The 21,871-nt window shown below is 39.6% G+C and overlaps 1 protein-coding gene across 1 annotated transcript; it reads right to left on the reverse strand.

Moving 5' to 3' along the window:
• LOC110265614 lies at positions 1,417 to 21,358 on the reverse strand. Its single transcript, XM_021108665.1, has 4 exons — positions 21,150 to 21,358; positions 20,506 to 20,554; positions 20,279 to 20,425; positions 1,417 to 1,494 (listed from the first exon to the last, which is right to left on the reverse strand). The coding sequence occupies exons 1-4, from the start codon at positions 21,356 to 21,358 to the stop codon at positions 1,432 to 1,434; spliced, it is 468 nt and encodes a 155-aa protein (XP_020964324.1). The 3' UTR covers positions 1,417 to 1,431.

Genomic DNA, 21,871 nt, shown 5'->3' on the forward strand with positions numbered 1-21,871 from the left:
TTTGAAATAGAGGGCATTGTTTAAGAAAAATGCATCACAAAGAGCTATAGTGATTGGATTGGAACAAACTTAGAGTTGTTGGAAAGAAGAACTTAAGTTCTACAACTTTTATAGAATTCTAAACGATTCTAGGTGTGTGTATTCACAAGCAAAGATTAGTTCCAAGAATGTTTTGGATGTTGTAAATCTTAAGCTCTTCGTATTAATCTAATCATAACTTGAGCTACTGAGGTCCAAATGAGACGATTCTAGTAGCATTAGAAAGATAATATTTGGGACTTCAAAATGATATACATATGTCTATATGAGAGAGAGAGAGAGAGAGAGAGAGAGAGAGAGATTCTAAGAAAATTATTTTAACCTAAAGTGCTATACATTCTAAGCATGAAGCATGGAAAGTGGGTTAGGATTAATCATGTAGTGATGAGTTTTGGTTTTAAAAGTGTATCTTATTATTTATAGGAGCTAATTGATGAGAGAATTATTGCTGGTCTAGAATTTCTCAATAGAAAAGAACTTTGTTGCAAGCATAGTCTAGACCAACAATTAACTCTCAATCAAAGTTTAATTTGTTTGTCACAATGCAAACCAATAAAAACTGAGAGTATTAAACTTCGAGTCATTCTCCCTAGGAATTGCAATCAAGTGCTCATCATTTGCTATGGAAAATGGGATTTTAGATCATAGTTAACGAGAAAATTAAATGACAAGAAAGTAAATAAGCATGCAAGGAATTAAACTCAAGGCAAGTAAAGCAAAAAAAAAAAGGAGTTCAAATGGCAAAAAGGAACTCTTGGCAAAGGTTGAGATTCAAGACTTCCTATCCTAGTCATTGACCACAATCATGGTATTTGTGAAGAATTAACCCAATTTAGTCAACCTAACATCGAGGATAAGTCAAATAGGCATAATTGATCTCAATCCACAAGTCTTAGCCAACTCACTAATTAATTTAGTGAAAGACTAGCATCCGTGGAAACCAAATCAACTAACAACCCTAAGCTATCAACTAATATTGGACATCAATGACTTAAGGTCACTAAAATTCTCAATCCAAAGCCAATAGTGTGAAAAACTATACTAAAATTAAAAGAGATATTTAATCAAACACTTGGCATGTGTAACACCCTAACTATCAAAGCTCACACTTCCGGCTGTGCGACTCTGATAGCTCGGACATTACGACGACTCTTATACTATTTAATACTAAAATATGAGCCTGTTTAAAACTTTAAACCGCAATACCGCTCCAAAAATACTTTCGTTCGATAACGTACATCCATACATACCATACAACTTACAAAAACTCTCAAAGAGTATATACTTATACATATATGTATATTAAATAACTTTACAAGCATTAACCAATACAATTCCTATCCCTCTTACAGAAAGTATAAAGATAAAGGCAAGGGAATAATAAACAATAACTCAAGCAATACAAAGCATCGCGACAACAACTAGATAATCTCTTCGTGACTTCTGCGTCCAATCCTGAAATGGGAAATTTGTAGGGGAGTGGGAACATCATCCTCGAAAGGGTTCTCACCGTAGGGTTGCAGAATTACTATAATAGGATACAAGAGATAAAATCGTTACAGTGATTGATAACCGCCTTATGTATCTTTTCAAAAAACAACAGTTTATTATAAAAGAGAAATCTAAAATCTTCTCTAAAAGAGGAACCGTTCAATTCTTAAAAACTCAAAAGCCTTTCAAAAGGGTTTATCTAAGCTGAACCAAATTAGCCTTTCATGCTCTTCCAAACCAGAAACACCAACCAACATGGCCTTCGGCCCAAATCATGATCAACCACGGCCCCAGGCCCAAACAGTCCAACCAACAACCAATTACCACGGTCCAACAGAATCCCAGTCACAAACACAAGTAGGAAAGTTCAAGCACAAACAAACAGTTACTGCAAGTAGAACAATTATCAGATAATCACAAGTAATCACAAAGGCAAATCAAGTACAATATGCACACCCAAACAATGTCACATAGATGCATATGATGCATGCCTGTCCTAGTGGCTGATGATATAATCTGTCAGTTATATAGCCAACCCGACAAGTCCTGGTATCTAACCATTGGACTGTCCCTCTGTCGTGCATCCCCAACTCAAGTTATTTCTCGATCATCATCGTGATCATAATCATAATCCATATCCAACACCCTCATTGGTGTATATTCACGGGGCGAGCTCATCCGAGACTTTCACAGTGCCCGGCCACACTTACGACATAGGGTCAGCAGAGTATCAAGTCTCAACCTGGAGCATGTGGTGGCTAGTCACTGCTTTCACCTAGGGAAACTTGTATCTCAGATAGATGGAAGTGCAAAATCACAATATCAATGTCTCAGCATATATGCATTTATTCTCAGCCATGAATCAACATTCATTTCAGCCATCCGGCTTAATTTCATGACTCATAGTCAGCCATCCAGCTCATAGTTCAATCCAGAACCAGCCAAAATTCATAATCATACACAGCCATTCCAGCTTATAACAAAATAGCACTTTCACCATCCAACATCATCAAATTCATAAAATCATTGTTCAAAGCCATAAATCACTTTTCTCAATTCACTTCGCTTTGAAATCAAATTTCAACTCTTTTCATCCTTGGCTTTAAAGTTCTCATTTCTCAAATCATCTTAGGCTCATAAGCCCCTTTTACTCAAGTAAGTTCCCCTTTTAAAAACAAAGCCACTCTCAGCATAATCTTTCCAAAACTTCCAAAAATATGGCAAGGATTTATTTTGAAATATTCAAAATCATCCATCCAACAATGGGATTTTATAACAAAGGTTCCTCGGCAGAGTCTCAAGTCTTAGGGGAGAATAACATAACTCATTTTCCTCAAATTCACTTAAAATCATTAAAACCTTGGCTTCCGGATTTGAGTAATAAAATAGGATCTAAGCCAAATCGAGTCATGTAATCAATTACTCTTTTCAAAGCCGCTTCCTTCACTTAAACAAAACCAGCTTCAATCCCCCATGATAAATTCTAAAGCATTTTGAACTGCCCAGAAATTGTTTTAGTCTTGCAAAAATTCATAATTTAAAGAGTACTTAAAACTTTTCCCAAAATATTTTAGAATAAAACTTGTTAATAGACGTTCAGGTTCTTTCAAAGTCACTAAAACTTCTCTAATTGAAACCCTCAAGTCCAATTCAAAGACATAAACCCTTTTCACATTTGAAACAGCCTTAAAGCACAAGTTTCATCTAAATAACTGGTTCACAAGGGAGATATAATACTTTTCTTAAGAAACAAGACTAAATCACAATTTTCTCTTTAATAATTCATTTCAAAAGCATAAGTCATCCCTTTCTTAATAATTCAAATAGAATAGTAGAAGTCTTTAACTCATAAGTTTCCGAATAATGTTTCAGTAAAGTCCCTAGTTCTACCAGAATTTCGGCAGCACCTCCCCTAAAACTTGGACTCTGCCACCCTTTCCGGGTCCCATCCAAACCAATCCACAATCCGTATCAACGGTTCAAAACCCAAAATTAGTCCAAAAATAACTGAATCCAACATTCAACTCATTTTCATATCTCAAGGGAACCATTTCAAAATCAAATCATTATCAACCGACTAAATTCATTTCCAAAACTTTAAAGAAACCGTTCAGCAACAATTCGTTTATCAAAATCGAATCAATTAAAGCAAACCAGACTGAATCCAAAAGGGTATTCTATTTTTCACATTTTCAATAAAATCAACTCAACTCAAATCGACTCCGAACGGATTAAACTCGATCTCAAATCTTTAATTCAACTTCAAAAACATTCCGTTTCACAAAGCCGCACAACAATCCAATCAAACCAAACATTCGTAATCATTCGAGACAGCCAAACAATACATAAGACTAATACAATCACCAAACATACATTGTCTCACATCGGTATTGATAAACCACTATTTTATGGTTTATCTTGTGCTGATCTGAGTGGTTTTATCAGGCCTTTGCACACTTATTCATACAATTTGTATGATTTTACAATTCCTTCCTAGCTTTGTTCTATAATTGAAAACTTGCTTCCCAACCCTTTAAATTGTATATTTTTAATCCCTCTTTATACCATTCGATGCCGTGATCTGTGCGTTAAGTGTTTTCAGGCTTTATAGGGGGAGGAATGGCTTAGAGGACGGAGAAGAAGCTTGCATAAATGGAAGGAGCACAGGAAATAAAGGAGATAACCAGTGAGGAGTGACGTGCACGCATGGCTCATGCGTGCACGTGAATCGGAGTTCGCCCGGTGATGCATGCACGTGCCTGACGCGTACGTGTGACAAGAAAAACTGCCAAACGACGCGTACGCGTGACTGACGCGTACGCGTGACATGCGCCACCTGCAGAATTCGTAGAAAATGCTGGGGGCAATTTTGGGCCGAGTTTGGACCTAGTTTTCAGCCCAGAAACACAGATTAGAGACAGGGGACAAGCAGAGACTGGGGGATATCCTCATTCGCATAGTTTTTAGTTTTTTTGTTTTGAATCTTAGAGAGATATCACACTTCCTCTAGGTTTCCTTTACATTCATAGATTTCTAGTTTTATGCTTTTGCTTTTGGATATTGAGAAGAGTCATTACCTCCGTTGAAGTTGCTATTATTCTAGTTTGCTTTCTTATTCATTTACTCTTTTGATTACTTATTAACCCTGTTTAAATACGTATGTTGCATTTTGGGATTTATTAATGCAAAGGATTACTTTTACTTTTAATTAATTTTCAGTTATTGTTTATCATGTCTTCCTTTCATTCCTTTTTTAATTCTGTGCAAGTAATTTTCATGTCAATGGAGTAGACTCCCAACTTGACTTGGGGGTTGATTAAAAGGAGACCCTTGAGTTGGAATGCTCAAGTGATTAGTTAAATTGGAAGTTGTTGGCTAACTCTCTAGATACTGACACTAATCCTTCCCAAGGGAGAGAATTAGGACTTATGAATAAGAGTTAGCTCAATCACTTGACTTTCCTTTATTCAGTAAGGGTTAACTAAGTAAAAATAACAACCTTTTGATACTACACTTGAGAAAATCCAACAAGGATAGAACTTCCAATTAATCATTCCTCCGGTTAAGGCTTTTTATTCCGAATACATAAATCTCTTTTAATTTACACTGCTTTAATTCTCAATCCTTTATTTTTCTGTTCTTCAACTCTTAAAATTTCGTGGAAATTCCTGACTAATAAAATAGCACTCTTTTGTCAACTCGTTGGGAGATGACCTGGGATTCATACTCCCAGTATTTTATTCTAATCTTTGTGACAACCCTTCTAAATTGATAAGCGGATTTTTGCTGGTTAAGAACTGTACTCGCAATGTTATTCTATATTGATTTCTTAATCGGCCAATTTCTGCTGCATCAATTTTTGGCGCCGTTGCTGGGGAGTTGCAACCGTGTGCTAAATTATTAGTTGGTGTACATATTTTTAATTTTTGCATATTTTATTTTATTTTATTACCTGAGCTGTATGTTTCTTTCATTGAATGACGCGTTCACTGTCTGATCAGAGCTTAGCCACATTTGATCCTGAAATTGAAAAAACTATTTCACATATTAGGCGAGCTCGGCGTGGGTTAGCCTCTGAAAGTGGTGAACTGGTTACTACCAATTCACCAGTCTCTTCTAAAAGCGAATCTGAAGCGCCATCTGAGGAAGAAACAAGCTCCTTTACTACTGATTCTATTGATTTACATGCAGGTAATATGGTGGAGCCCAGAAGGATTACTTTCCAGGAAGCAGGTGCTCCAGACTTTACACTGCAATTGTATCAAGCGCATCACCCAAAGCTGACTCCAGATTTTGAACTAAAGACTGTGCTAATCAACCTAATACCCAAGTTTCATGGCTTACCTGCTCAGAAGCCTATCAAGCACCTTAGGGATTTTCAGACAGCCTGTTCTACTGTTAGGCGTCATGGTGCAGATGAGACTTCTATTCTGCTAATCGCCTTCCCGTTTTCTCTTGAGGGAAAGGAGAGGGAGTGGTACTACACTCAACCTGAAGCAGTTGTTACCAACTGGGATACGCTCAGGAGAGAATTCTTGGAAAAATGCTTTCCAGCTGAAGTTACTGATAGACTGAGGAAGGAGATTTCCAGCATTGTTCAAGGCAAATCAGAAACTCTTTATGAGTATTGGGAGCGCTTCAGGAACCTTCTGGACGCATGCCCCCACCACATGATTGATAGGTTGGTGTTGATCAGCTACTTCACACAAGGCATGAAGCCTCAGGATAAGACTACATTGGATGGTGCGAGTAATGGTTCTCTGAAAAAATACAAGATCGCGGATGAAGCATGGCAACTGATCACTAATCTAGCAGAGTCTACTCGGAATGTCAGGCACAGGAACAACCATCCCAAGGCCGTTGCAGAGGTTTCCTCTAGCAGTGAAACTACTGCTTTCACACAGGCTATATGTGAGATGACCAACCTACTAAAGCAGATACAGCTAAATCAACAACAACCTCAGCCTCCCCCACCACAACCAAGTCAACAGTTGGTTCCTCAAAGAGTATGCAGAATATGTGCTGATTACACTCATTACACTGATGAGTGTCCGCAGCTCCAACAAGAAGACAATACCTTGGTAGCTACTCATAATTTCTATGACCGCCCGAATCAAGGATACAATCAACAAGGCGACAATTACAACCAAGGTGGAAACTATAATCAAGGTTGGGAAGACAACTCCAACCAAGGATGGAGAGATAATTTCAACCAGAGATGGAGAGATAATTCCAACCAAGGATTGAGGGACAACTACAACAGAGGAGGCAGAGAAACAATAGAAATCAGAGGTGGAACAATAACAACAGACAGCAGAACCAAAATCAGCCTTACAGAGCACCTCACCAAAGGCAATCTCAAGCGCCTCAGAACAACCAACAGCAGACTCCTCAGATCACTTACCCTCCTTCCTCTTCTACTAATGAGATGTTTCGTTCTCTTGCACAAGGATAGTAAGACATGCAGAGCACACTTAGCTCCACCTTAAACAGTCCAACCTCTGTTGTACAAGCTCTTGCCTCACAAATTGGATCAATGAACACTTCCAACAATCAACCTCCTAGCTCCTGTGCAATACCTTCTCAACCTATACCCAACCCCAAAGGTGGCATCAATGTCATCACTCTAAGGTCCGGAACCACACTGCAAGAGAGGAATCATGAGGAGCCAAGCTCAAAGGGAAACATTCAAGCTCAAGAGGTTGTTGAGGTAGAAAAGGCTGAAGAAGAGGATGAAGTACAAGACATGGTTGAAGAAGAAGCAGCTCAACCAGAGAATAGAGAACCAATGGAAGCTGAAGCTACCAGAGACGCCATCCCTATCCCCTTTCCACACCTTGCTAGGAAGTCCAAAAAGCAGATGGAGCTCGACCCAAAGATGGTATAAATCTTCAAAAAGGTTGAGGTAACCATTCCACTTTTTGATGCCATTAGCCAGGTATCTAAATATGCGAAATTTTTAAAAGATTTATGCATGCATAAGAATAGAATACAGGATTTAGAAAACCATTCCCTTAGGTAGCTCAATATCTGCTTTAATGGGTGATATACCTGAAAAATGTAGTGATCCAGGACCATGTATGGTTACGTGTACCATTGGGGGTGTAACATTTTCTGACTGCATGTGTGATTTAGGAGCTTGTGTTAGTATAATGCCATTGTATGTATATGATGCTTTGAGGCTCCCTCCCTTAAAAAGGTCGGCAGCTCGTTTTGTTTTAGCAGATAAAAGCATAATCACAATGGTTGGGATAGCTGAGGACGTGCTGGTGAGCATTAAGGGGCTCACATTTCCTATTGATTTCTATATTTTGGAGATGCCCCCCTAATGACTCAGGAAGACCATCATCCATCCTACTTGGAAGACCATTCCTGAAGACTTCAATGTTCAAGTTGGATGCATTCTCAAGAACTTATTCCTTTGAGATAGATGGGAGAGTAGTGAGCTTCAATTTGGATGAAGTTATGAAGCACCCTCCGGAAGATCATTCCATCTTCCAGTGCGACATCATTGATGAGACTGTTGCTGCAGTTCACCAAGAAGAAGTAGAAGAAATGCACATGGAGCAAGATACAAGTGTGGGAAAACTCCCCTAAACACAATGAGGACACTTTGCCATTATCACTAGCTCCAGATGATCAAGTGCCTAACCATGAGCAGAAAATGGAGTTAAAGCCACTTCCATCCCACCTCAAGTATGCTTACCTTGAGGACAATCAAAAGCTCCCAGTTATCATTACAAGGGAACTCACTTCCCAACAGGAGGAGTAGTTGCTTAGTGTGCTGAGAAGACACAAGAAAGCAATTGGGTGGAGCTTGGCGGATATAGTAGGCATCAGCCCTCAAGTTTGTGAGCACAAGATATTTTTAGAAGAGGGAGCAAGGCCTGTCCGTCAACCTTAAAGGAGACTAAATCCCACCATCTTAGAAGTTGTCAAGAAGGAAGTGACCAGACTGCTTGAAGCTGATATTATTTACACCATCTCAGATAGTGAATGGGTCAGTCCAGTACAAGTGGTGCCCAAGAAGTCTGGAGTCACAAAAGTGACGAATGAGCATGGAGAGCTCATAGCTACTAGAGTGCATAATTCATAGAGAGTTTGCATTGATTACAGGTGCCTCAACCAAGCTACTCGCAAGGATCATTACCCATTGCCATTTATTGATCAGATGCTTGATCGCCTGTCAGGTAAATCACATTACTGCTTTTTAGATGGTTATACAGGCTATTTTCAAATTCATATAGCTCCTGAGGATTAGAAGAAGACTACTTTTACATGTCCTTTTAGAATGTATGCATACAAGAGGATGCCTTTTGGATTATGTAATGCACTAGCTACTTTCCAAAGGTGCATGATGAGTATTTTCTCAGACCTTATTGAGAGTTGTATGGAAGTTTTTATGGATGATTTTAGCGTTTATGGTGATTCATTTAATCTTTGCTTGGATAGTTTAGCTAGAGTATTAGACAGATGTGTTAGTTTAAACTTTGTGTTAAATTTTGAAAAATATCATTTTATGGTAAAACAAGGTATTGTCCTAGGACACGTTGTTTCTAATACTGGTATTTCTGTAGATCCAAAAAGGTAGATGTAATTTCTAGTTTGCCTTACCCCTCCTCCGTGAGGGAAGTCTGTTCGTTCCTTGGCCATGCAGGTTTCTATAGGAGATTTATCAAAGACTTCAGTAAGGTCGCATTGTGTAAACCCTGCTAAAATCGGTATATAATTAGTCAATAAATTGAATTTTCAATAGGAAAATTAAATATGCAAAACTAATATCAAAATAGGATAGAGCTCGGCAAAACGAGAATTTTGATATCACTTTCGAAAAATTTGGCCCAAAATTGGGTCGAACGAGCCGAACCGGTCGAACCGGACCCGAACCGGGCCCGTGGGCCCAACCAACTCACTATATATAATGAGCTGAAGCTCATTTCATTTCCATTCAGCATGCAGAACAAGCTGGGCAGAGCCAAAATGGGGAAGAACATGTTGAAGATTCCAAAACCCTTGATTTCATTCAAATCCACATAACTTCTCGCTCCGAGCTCCGATTGACGATCCGTTTGCGGCCACGCGACCGCGGCGTTGAGCTCTAAAAAGCCCATGACATTATAAGGTAAGAAAGCCATGCTTTCTTCCTCAATTTTCTCATTTCCAGTTCTGAATTTATTGGGCTTTGGTGTTGAGATTTTGTATGATTTGGTGTTTTAGGTTTAATTTAGCTTGCGGAGCTTATTGAGCTCGAGTTGTTATGCGTGTGGGCACGGTAAGGACAACCTAAACCCTAGTCCAATCTTGTATTTATGATGAGAAATCTGAAATTGGAACATGTATATGTATTAGGTGTAGATTAAGTGGGTATATAAGCATTGGAATTGAATTGGGATTACTTGGAGGTTTGTTGATGACCAAGGCTTGTTTTGGGACTGTTTGATTGAGCTTGGAGGGGCTGTAATTTCGAGTTATGAGGCTGCCTTGGGTGAACTAAGTAATCGGCCAAGGTATGGTTTAAGTTTCGCACGTTTAATATTTACGGTGTTGTGAAAACTTAGGTTAGAGGAACCATAGAATAAGTTGGATTGTTTGTTGTATTTAATGATTAGCCTTGTAATGTTGTTAGAATAGATTTGTTAGTGAATTTATATATTAGAATTATGAGGTGTGAAAGTTATTAATGGTGTGCTCTTATATTTATTTATGATGGATTAGAATTGGTGTTTGTTAATAAGGATGTAGAGTTGTGTTGTGGTGGTATTGTATATGCTGTAACTAATTATGTAATGATCAGAATTGCATGATACCAAGTTTGGGCTAAATTTGGGAATATAAGGAACTAAACTGGAAAATTTGGGACCTTTTTGTTAAATATACAATTTATGGCAAATTTTTAAAGTTAGGTTGTTAAATCTGTCCAGCAGCAGAAAAGATCAAACAGGGCAGCAACTTGTTTATCTTGCTGCGACTTCTACGAGTTGAGTTTTGGAGCGAAACCAATTTTGTTATAAAATTTGATTAACTTTCTTTAGTTCTCTAAAATTTCAGAATTTTAAGAGTTGAGGATTGGGAGCTGTGAATTTTTGAATATTGGTGGTCAAAACTAAAAAGAAACAGATTTCAGCAAGCTATGCATCAACTTCCAATGCTTGTAACTCTTAGACTTAAATAGAAATTGGGTTGCAACCAAGACACACTTGTTTCTGGATGAGCTAGGAGTTCTCAAATCAAAATTTAGCTTAATTGGAGTTTTGTAATAAAAGTTATTCCAATTGAAAGGTACTAAGCTTGTTGGTTTTTAAAACAGATTTTGTCTCATTTTTACTTAACTTCCAGGTAATGTAACTTTTTCATTAAAAATGTTATTGACTCAGAACCAATTGAGAAAGAAACCTGGATGAGTAAAGTTTAACTACATTAATTTTCAAAGTCATTGGATTTAACTTGGATTTTATATTGAATTTTGAATATCACATGCTGCTGCTGTTTTTCTGGTTTTATGCACTGCAGAGCAGTCACGGTTTTTCCTTTATTCCTGAGGCTAGAAAAATCAAAAAATTATGATATTTAGTTTGTTAGAAAGCTTATTTCAATATGAACGCTTGGACATAAAGTTTGTGCAATTCCGAGTTCATTTGCTATATTAGAAACAGAAAAGAAAATAGAGTGTCGGGGATGTCTTAGTGATAGTCATGAGTTCGAGAAGTTAAAGTTCAATCCTCGTGTGATGTGATTGATTTAATGTTAGAGTTGGGTTGATTTTAAGATTATTCGATATTAAGAAGGATGAGAAGAGTTTGATAAAAAGTTTGGTCAGGACCAGGAAAGGGTAATCAAGATGAATTATAAGGGAATGACGATGAAAAATGTGAAAGGGAGGTTGTTAATAAAAGGAGTTAATATGCCATGGCTTGATGAATGATTAAATAATGATTATGACTATGAAATGGCTTATGAATAATGCTATCTGAGATACGAGTTCCCTGGGTAAGAGCCGTGGCTCGCCGTCACGTGTTCCAGGTTGAATCTCGATACTCTGTTGACCCTACGTCGTAAGGGTGACCGGGCACGTATAAATTCCCGGGTATGGATAGCCCCCATTGAGTGATTTTATGAAATATGAATGTGAACTCTATGCATAGACTCTTGGGGATGCGCGACGGGGGACAGTCTAAGGTTTTCGGACTTGTCGGGTTGGCTGGATAACCGACAGATGGGCCCCATCAGCCATAGGACAGGCATGCATCATATGCATTTGTTTGTATTGATTGCCATGCATTTTCTGGGTATGCCTAATTGATATATATCACCTGCTATCTGTTATACTTGCTATTTGTACTATCTGCTCATTACTTGTGCGTGACCTTGTTTGGTTGCTTGTTTCTGTTGCATTGTGGATGATGGAGGGATGGAGGAAAAGGAGAAATGGTTTGGTGTTAGATTAGGATTGAAATTGAGTAAGTTAGGTAGATTTAGAATACCTACCCCTGTTATAGCTTCTGTTTAGTAATTAAGTTGGATAATTGTATAACGGAGTTCTAGGATTGCCTATGGCATTCTCAAGACCTTATTTATTATGCGCGTGGCACTTTTACCATGCTGAGAACCTTCGGTTCTCATTCCATATTGTATTGTTGTTTTTCAGATGCAGGTCGAGAGGCTCCTCGCTAGGCGTCTGGATCCTGGGAAGCGAAGTAGTCCTTGGGTGTATTTTGGTTTTCTATTTGCATATATGTATATATGTATTTAGCTTACTCTCCAAGTAACTTGTGTATGCTGCTCCTCTTAGAGGTTGAGGGAGAGATAGGAGTTTATTTTGGTATTTTGGTATATTTTGGGGATACCTATGTATGTTCATATGTATATATATATATATATATCAGCCTTAGCTTCACAGGCTAAGTCAGGGGCTAGTTATGCTGTTTCCTTGGCTTTCCTTTATTCTTTTGCTTAACTTTATCATGTTCCTATTAGGTTTCTTAGCACGCAAGTAATCCTTTCCTGAGCGTTGCGCTTTTTGTTTTGCGATTTTTGTTTTACCCATTTTTCAAGGCTCCTAGTTAAGTATCTTTTCTCTATTATTATATATATATTACTATTTTTAGAGGTCGTAATACCTTACTATCTCAGTCTTATGACTTAAGCATAAGATTAAGTATAGTAGGGTGTTACACATTGCCTTTATCCAGACTGCTGCAGAAGGATGTTGAGTTCGAGCTGAGTGAGGACTGCATAAATCTGTTTGATAAGCTGAATATCGCCTTGACTCAAGCTCCAATTGTGAGAGGACCAGACTGGAGCCAGCCTTTTGAGATTATGTGTGATGCCTCCAACCATGCAGTAGGAGCGGCGCTGGCTCAACGCGAAGGTAAGGATCCTTTCGTAATAGCTTATGCTTCCAAGACCTTAGACGCTGCTCAGTCTAATTACACTACCACTGAAAAAGAGCTTCTGGCTATTATTTTTGCTCTGGATAAATTCCGAGCCTATTCATTTGGTACTAAGGTGTTAGTGTACTCCGACCACGCAGCTCTAAAATATTTATTAGCTAAAAAAGAGTCCAAACCAAGGTTAATACGTTGGATACTGTTGCTGCAAGAATTTGATTTAGAAATTAAAGATAGAAGTGGTTCCCAGAATTTAGTGGCTGACCACTTGAGTCGCCTTGAGCACATCAAGGATGATTCCACTCCTATCAATGATGCTTTTCTATTTGATAGCATGCAGTATCTGAAGTAGTTCCTTGGTATGCACCTGTAGCTAATTATCTAGTTAGCCATACTTTCCCTCCTAATTTTACTAAGCATCAAAGAGACAAGCTAAAAAGCGAGTCCAAATATTATATATGGGATGACCCATATTTATGAAGGTATGGTTCTGACGAGATAATTAAAAGGTGTGTGCCTCAATCAGAATTCCAGTCCATTTTAGAGGCCTGCCACTCTTCCGAGAGTGGAGGATATTTTGGCCCTCAGAGAATAACTAGAAAAATTTTAGACTGTGGATTCTGGTGGCCTATTCCTTTTAAAGATGCTGCTGCCTTCTATAAATCTTGTTCCCCATGCCAAAGGTTTGGTAATATATCCAAGAGGGATGAGATGCTCCAACAGCTTATGCTTTTCTGTGAAATTTTTTATGTTTGGGGCATTGATTTCATGGGTCCATTCCCAAACTCTGGTGGTTTCTTATATATACTGTTAGCTGTAGATTATGTTTCTAAATGGGTGGAAGCAATTCTTACCCATACTGATGATACTAACACTGTTGTCTCTTTTGTTAGAAGCCATATTATCTGTCGTTTTGGATTACCACGAGGCGTGAGTGATCAGGGCACTCACTTTTGTAACAGAAGATTAGCAAGTTTACTGAAGAAGCATGGGATTGTTCACAAAGTAGCAACAGCTTACCACCCCCAGACCAATGGGCAAGCAGAGGTGTCTAACAGAGAAATAAAGCGCATTCTGGAGAAGATAGCCAAGCCTCATAGGAAGGACTGAAGCACCAAACTTGTTGATGTGCTCTGGGCATATCGGACAGCGTACAAGACACCCATTGGGATGAGTCCCTTCCGCTTAGTGTACGGAAAGGATTTTCACCTCCCAGTAGAGGTGGAACACAAGGCTTTCTGGGCTGTGAGGGAGTGCAACATGGGATTTGAGAAAGCTGGTGCTGAAAGGAAGCTGCAACTAGCAAAACTGGAGACCCTTCGACTCGAAGCTTATGACAACTCCAGATTATAGAAAGAGAAGATGAAGGCTATGCATGACAAGCATATCAAGAGAAGAGAGTTCAGACCTGGAGATCTGGTTCTCCTTACAACTCCAGGCTGATACTCATGCCAGGAAAGCTGATATCCAGATGAGAAGGCCCCTATAGAGTAGAGAAGGCAGAGCCATACGGAGTCTTCCATCTGAGTCATCCGTCAAGTTCCACATTCATCAGGGTCAATGGACATCGCTTAAAGCTATATCATGGTGAGAGGATGAAGGACAATAAAGAGCTAGAGGTCTTCCTCTTGGAAGATCCACCAACAGAAGCAGATTGAGCTTGTGGACTGTCCAACTTAAGGACGTAAAAGCAAAGTCCTAGGTGGGAGACAACCCACCATGGTATGATCGTTTCTTCTCATTCTTAGTATATTTTATTTTAATTTTCGTAGTAGTCATTCATAGTTTCTGCATATACATCTGCATGCTGTATTTTGCATTCTGCATAAAAAAAAAGCACACGACGCACAAGCGTCGCTGACGCGTACGCATCATATATGTATGCGAAACAAGGAAGAATTGACCAGAGAGTTGCGTGGGAGCAGAGCTGGAAGCATGCCTTAGGCACAAGCAAGCCCACGCGTACACGTCGCTTGCGTTTTTTCCAGTCCACGCGTACGCGTCCCTTACACGTACACGTGACCCTGCAAATCGGTGTAAATGAGTGTATGGCCAGAGAGTTATAATGGTGTAGGGCTGGAACTGTGCTGGGAGCACATACTCCACCACATGTACGCGTCCCTGACCCGTCCGCGTCGTTTTTCCAATCCAGGCCATCCACGCCTGAGCGTCAGTGACGCGCACGCGTCATATCCAATTGTGGCACAAGCGCGAACAAGACAGAGAGTTGTGCGCGCGTAGGGCTGCCTTTGCGCCAATTGCACAACCTATGTCACGCGTACGCGTACCTGACGCGTACGCATCACCTGTAAATAGCGCAACTCACGCGTACGCGTGATGCATGCGTACGCGTCGCTTGTGACGCCCAAATTATCCACTTCAGCGCCTGATTTCAAATCTTTTCTTCCCCAATCCTAAATCTTTTCAATCTTAATTATCTCTTCTTTCTTCTTTCCTTCTTCTTCCGTATTCTTTCTTACTTTCCACTACTTTCTTCTTCCCTTCTTCATTTTCTTCATCAAGGTTCTTTTCTTCCTCCCATCTACTCTTTCATTATTGCATTTATTTATGTTTCTTTCTTCTCTATCTTTCTTTTAGCTTACTTATTTATGGTTTCTTTTCTTTTCTTTTTAATGCATTCTTATGTTGGTATTGGAGTTTCATTTGGGTATTACCTTATTATCTTGAAGCTTGTGGTTATTATATGGAGTGATTTGACAATTGATACTTTAATTTGGCTCTCATATATATTTGGATTATATTATTTTCATTCCTATTCTATCTTGCTCACCAAGTGTTTGTGAAAAACCCCTTATGGCATCTTGAACTCTATTTTGTTTTACTCTTTTACTTGAATGCCTCTTTTTCACAACCCTTTCCCTCCACATGTATTTGGGATTATTATTCACAATTGTTATCATTACACATGCTCTTTAATTTGGCACATTTACTATTTGATGCTTGAGCTATGCTTCTCATGCCTATTGCTTGCATGCTTTTACCCCTTGCATCTATTTAATTATGAATTGCCTTATTGCTTTTCATTGATGTCTTACCTACATGTTGTACCTACCATATATTTGAGCTAACATCTTTCCTTTGACATTCATTATCACTTGGAATTTTCTCCCTTCCGGTTTTGGTTATCTATACTTCACATTCCTCTTTTTCTTCTTCCTTAGGCATGGGTACCAAGAAAGGAAAAGAGAAGGCCACTGACAAGCCACCGGCTAGGAAAGGAACCAAGAGAACACTGGCAAAGGCACTTCCATCTACCAGTGTCAAGACACCAACAAAGCGGGTGAAGAGGATTATTAAGGTTGATGAATCAGAGAAAGCCTTTCCCGCTCGGGACTCTACATAGTTTGCTAACCGTTATTGCGAACAGATGTTTCCCATCCTGGCTGAGAGGAACTACAACAATGAGCATCTACTCATTGTCCCAACACACTTTGTTGATTTTGTGGAGCCCCAAATTGAGAGGAGGCAGTGGGGATTTTTGAGGAGGCAGCCGCGAGAGGCCAACTTATCCTGGTTAGTTGAATTCTACTCAAACTTCTACTCGCGTACTCTACAGACTATCTTCGTCCGTCAGCAGCAAGATCCTGTTTCCGAGAGTGCCATACAGAGAGCACTGGACCTTCCACCTAGTCCTGAAGGATGGGATGCATATCAAGATGCATCTCATAAGTGCCAGATATATCAGTTCGACTGGGATAGCGTACTTGGAGTTATAGCCCAACCTGGTAGCACTTGGATCTATGGGCAGCATCGTTCAAAACCCAAGAGCATCTCAGCACAGTCACTCACCCTGGAGGCTCGCGTGTGGGCACAGATTATGTCCCACTATGTCTTTTCGAGCATTCACGAGTTGACTTTCACAGCAGACATGGCTGTCTTCATCTGGTGCATCTTGACAGAGCAACCCCTCAACCTGCCCCGACACATCTGGGATGCCATGGGACACGTACAGATAGCGGGTAACCTACCTTTTCCTGCCTTGGTTTCAGATTTAGTCTCTACAGCAGGTGTGTCATCTCGGGCAGGAGACACGAAGGTCATTATCCCTAGAGCCGACCAGTATGTCCCGAATGGAAAATACATCAGGCCGCCAGTTCCCTCTGCGAGCTGGCCTGCAGGTCCATCTTTGGATACCCCTCCTTCATCCACTCCACCATCATCCACACCACATGCACCATCCATCCATCAGATGTTCCTTCAGATCCTTGAGAGGTTCGACCGGCAAGACGGGCGAATGGAGTAATTGGAGTGCCGTAACAAGTGCAGATACAACTACCTGAAGGACCTGATAGCTGGTATACACCCACCTCCAGAACAAAAGGATACCCTAGACTCCCCCTTCATCCAGTAGCACAGGTAGCCAAGGCGAACCAGACACTGGAGGCGATACTTCCAGCCTTCCCTTGCTCCTTACTGATGGCATGGAGGACCGTGCCAAGCCTTAAGTGTGGGGAGGTCAGTCCTTGACTTCCGAAGGTAATTTTTCTCTCTCTTAACACCAATATTTGACTTTTTCTTTTGTTATATAGGATAGATTGCATGATAATAATTGTTTGCATGTATGTTTTACTTGGTTAGAGTAATGAGTTTCTTTTCGAGACCCTTCTTATAGTATTTCACTAATCTAAATTAAAATTTTTGTGTTAAACTTGTTTGAAGACTGTAATTTGGAACATGAATTATAGCTAAGAACACACAACCTGTGAGATTTGAGCTTAATTACATGGTTACATTATTTAACCATAATATTTTATTCTTGTGTGTTCTCTTCTCTGTGATTGTGATCTATATTTTGTTCCATTCTATATGACCATTGTTTAGTATATTTACATGCTTGCATATGATTGAGGCCATCATTTGTTATTACCTCACTAATCCCAAACAGCCTACCATTCCAATTACCTTTGTTAGCCACTTTGAGCCTTTTAATCTCCCTTGTTTTATATTTTACCACATCACTAGCCTTAAGCAAAAAATAATTAATCACCCCAAGTGAATCTTTGGTTAGCTTAAGTTAGAGATTGTGTATCAATTAAGTGTGGGGAACTGTGGGAACTCGGGTTAATGGGAATGTATTATGTTTCTAATCTATTTGAATGTTGGGAATTTAGGTACCTACTCATGAAAGACCAGAAAAATTAAAAGTCCATGTGCATTGATATGTTATGTTTGCTTTCATATAAAAATAAATAAGTAATTAAATAAGGGGACAAAATTACCTCAATGTTAAGTTTAGTAAAGGATCAATGCATATGTGATAAAAATTAAAGAAATATTTGGTATATGAGTATATGATACAAAAGTGGGAATTATGGGTAGCTAGGTATGATTTTAGAGTTACATAGAATGTGTGTGTGTGTGTTAGGTAAGAGCTTAGGTTAGTCAAAGATTCATATTATAGCTCACTTGGACATACGTATATCCTCACCCTTACATTAGCCCAATTACAACCTTGGAAAGACCTCATGATGTTTGCATTGGTATACAAAATTTTTGTTGATTGGTTAGATGAAGAACAAAGTCTAGAAAGCATGACTAGAGAAGAGTAGAGTGATTAGCCCTAGACACTTGAGAGATTGGAGTGATATACACTACCAGTGAGGGTTCAATGCTTGATTCTATGTTCCCTGCTTTTATGAGCTATCTTCTTACAAGTTTACTTGTCTTTTATTGTATGATTTGAATTAGTGGAATCCGATTCATGTTTCTCTTAGAGAACTTATTTGCTTTTAACCAAGTAGACAGAATCATCATAGCATATAGTTGCATTCATAGGTTGCATCTCATGAGTCTTACTTCCCCCTCTTCATGCTTTTGTCTCCTTGAGCTTAGCATGAGGACATGCTAATGTTTAAGTGTGGGGAGATTGATAAACCACTATTTTATGGTTTATCTTGTGCTGATCTGAGTGGTTTTTATCAGGCCTTTGCACACTTATTCATACAATTTGCATGATTTTACAATTCCTTCCTAGCTTTCTTCTATAATTGAAAACTTGCTTCCCAAACCTTTAAATTGTATATTTTTAATCCCCCTTTATACCATTCGATGCCGTGATCTGTGCGTTAAGTGTTTTCATGCTTTATAGGACAGGAATGGCTTAGAGGACGGAGATGAAGCTTGCATAAATGGAAGGAGCACAGGAAATAAAGGAGACAACCAGCGAGGAGCGATGCGCACGCATGGCTCACGCGTGTGCGTGACAAGGAAAACCGCCAAACGATGCGTACGTATGACTGACGCGTACGCGTGACATGCGCCACCTGCAGAATTCACAGAAAATGCTGGGGCAATTTTGGGCCGAGTTTGGACCCAGTTTTCAGCCCAGAAACATAGACTAGAGCCAGGGGACAAGTAGAGACTGGGGGAGATCCTCATTCACATAGTTTTTAGTTTTTTTGTTTTAAATCTTAGAGAGAGATCACACTTCCTCTAGGTTTCCTTTACATTCATAGATTTCTAGTTTTATGCTTTTGCTTTTGGATATTGAGAAGAGTCCTTACCTCCGTTGAAGTTGCTATTATTCTAGTTTGCTTTCTTATTCCTTTACTCTTTTGATTACTTATTAACCATGTTTAGATACGTATGTTGCATTTTAGGATTTATTAATGCAAAGGATTACTTTTACTTTTAATTAATTTTCAGTTATTGTTTATCATGTCTTCCTTTCATTCCTTTTTTAATTCTGTGCAAGTAATTTTCATGTCAATGGAGTAGACTCCCAACTTGACTTGGGGGTTGATTAAAAGGAGACCCTTGAGTTAGAATGCTCAAGTGATTAGTTAAATTGGAAGTTGTTGGCTAACTCTCTAGACACTAACGCTAATCCTTCCCAAAGGAGAGGATTAGGACTTGTGAATAAGAGTTAGCTCAATCACTTGACTTTCCTTTATTCAGTAAGGGTTAACTAAGTGAAAATAACAACCTTTTGATACTACACTTGAGAAAATCCAACAAGAATAGAACTTCCAATTAATCATTCCCCTGGTCAAGGCTTTTTATTCCGAATACATAAATCTCTTTTAATTTACACTGCTTTAATTCTCAATCCTTTATTTTTCTGTTCTTCAACACTTAAAATTTCGTGAAAATTCCTGACTAATAAAATAGCACTCTTTTGTCAACTCGTTGGGAGACGACCCGGGATTCATACTCCCAGTATTTTATTCTAATGTTTGTGACAACCCTTCTAAATTGATAAGCGGATTTTTGCTGGTTAAGAACTGTACTCACAACGTTATTCTATATTGATTTCTTAATCGGACAATTTCTGCCGCATCAAGTATCCATATGTAATAATTCCAATATATAAAACATAGTTTTCGGAAAACAGCCCCTACCTCAAAATGCCAAAACCATAACCCAAACTCGTTAACTGACTCCTTTTTGCTCAGCCCAAAACCACCGGCAATCAAAACCTCGGCTCTGCTTGCTCTCTCAAAAGCAGAAACAGCTACAAGCAGCACAAGCAAATCGGATTCTAACTCCTAAAACCATTAACATCGCAAATACTTTATTACACAGAACAGAACACTAACGCAGGGCTTTCGAAAACCGAAATACTCACTGAATTAACAAAACGTAGTAGCCGTAGCCCCAAATCGACCCAGCAGTGGCTCCGTCAGTGGTCAGAAGCTCTAGTGGCTCAGCAACAAACTTCAATTTTTGACATGAAACCCTATAAAATTAACCTTACAACATATATTCATCCGAATCCTTAACCGCAGATAATTAGAACGATTATGGTTTGAGTTTCAGAGCGCAGGAGACTTACTATGATGAAAAGGAATGGCAGAATGGAGCAGCAGCTCTGGTGCCGACCTCCTATAGCAACTACACCGTTTCCCGGCAACCGGAGGCACAGCTGGGTTTCTTGGCGACAGAAGCGGCGGTGGCTAGGCGCGGTTCTGCCTCCTCTCCTCTGTACGACCCGGCGGCTTCCCTCTCGACGGCACAGTGGCAGTATTGCAGAAGTTACCCACCACTGTCGCGCTCTTCCTCTCTCTCTGCGGGTCCCTTGGTAGCGTCATCCCCTAGCAGTGATGGCGGCTTCGCACAGCTCTAAGAGTGGCAATGGCTGTAGCGGCGGTGACGGGCTCCACGGCGACTCCCTCTCTCCCAGCGTCGCTCACTCACGGCGGACCAGAGAAGCAGAAACGGAGCTCCATCGTGCTTCTCGTTCAGAGCTGGCAAGGACGACGATGCGGTGACCCTGACGGCGACTGGGCGCAGCTCGCGGCTCCATGGGTGACGGTGACACGGTGAGTTCCCCTTCTCCTCTCCTTTGCCGCATGGCTTCTCCCCCTTGCTCGGTTCTGGTCTTCCTCGTGATGGCGGCGAGTGGCGAGCAGCTCGGCGGTGACAGCGAGGCCCACCAGCGCTAGCCCGTGCCTCTCTTCCTCTTCTGCTTCCCTCTGCATTCCCCGTTTCCTCCTAGCACTTTTCTTTCTTTTGTTTCTTTTGGTAGCAGCTGTTGCTGCTGTGTATGTTGCGTCAATGAGAGAAGGAAAGGAAACAGATGGGGTGCGACGGCTGGGTTGGGAATTAGGGTTTCACTATTTTGAAAATTAGGGTTAGGGTTAAGCTAGGGGTAGTTTTGTAATTTCAAATGAAATTGGGAATAATATAGTAATTGAAACCCAAATTAAATCCAACACTAATTGTATATAGAAAAGTACTATTTGCTCATCAATTTTACAAATTATTTTCAATAAAATGTCCAAATCCAATAATTAAGAATAATATAATTAAATCCTTTATTTTCCCAAAACAGCAGTATCAATACTTTAAAATATTAATTATTTAGTCCAAATCATATCAAATCCTTATTATTTCACAACTACCAACTTTCTAATTTGAATATAGAAAATAATTCAATAATTGTAAATTGGATAATAAACTTATTTCAAATTCAATTAATCGAAACTTGCTTT

The sequence above is a fragment of the Arachis ipaensis genome, chromosome B01, assembly GCF_000816755.2.
Source record: "Arachis ipaensis cultivar K30076 chromosome B01, Araip1.1, whole genome shotgun sequence".
NCBI classification, from domain to species: Eukaryota; Viridiplantae; Streptophyta; class Magnoliopsida; order Fabales; family Fabaceae; genus Arachis; species Arachis ipaensis.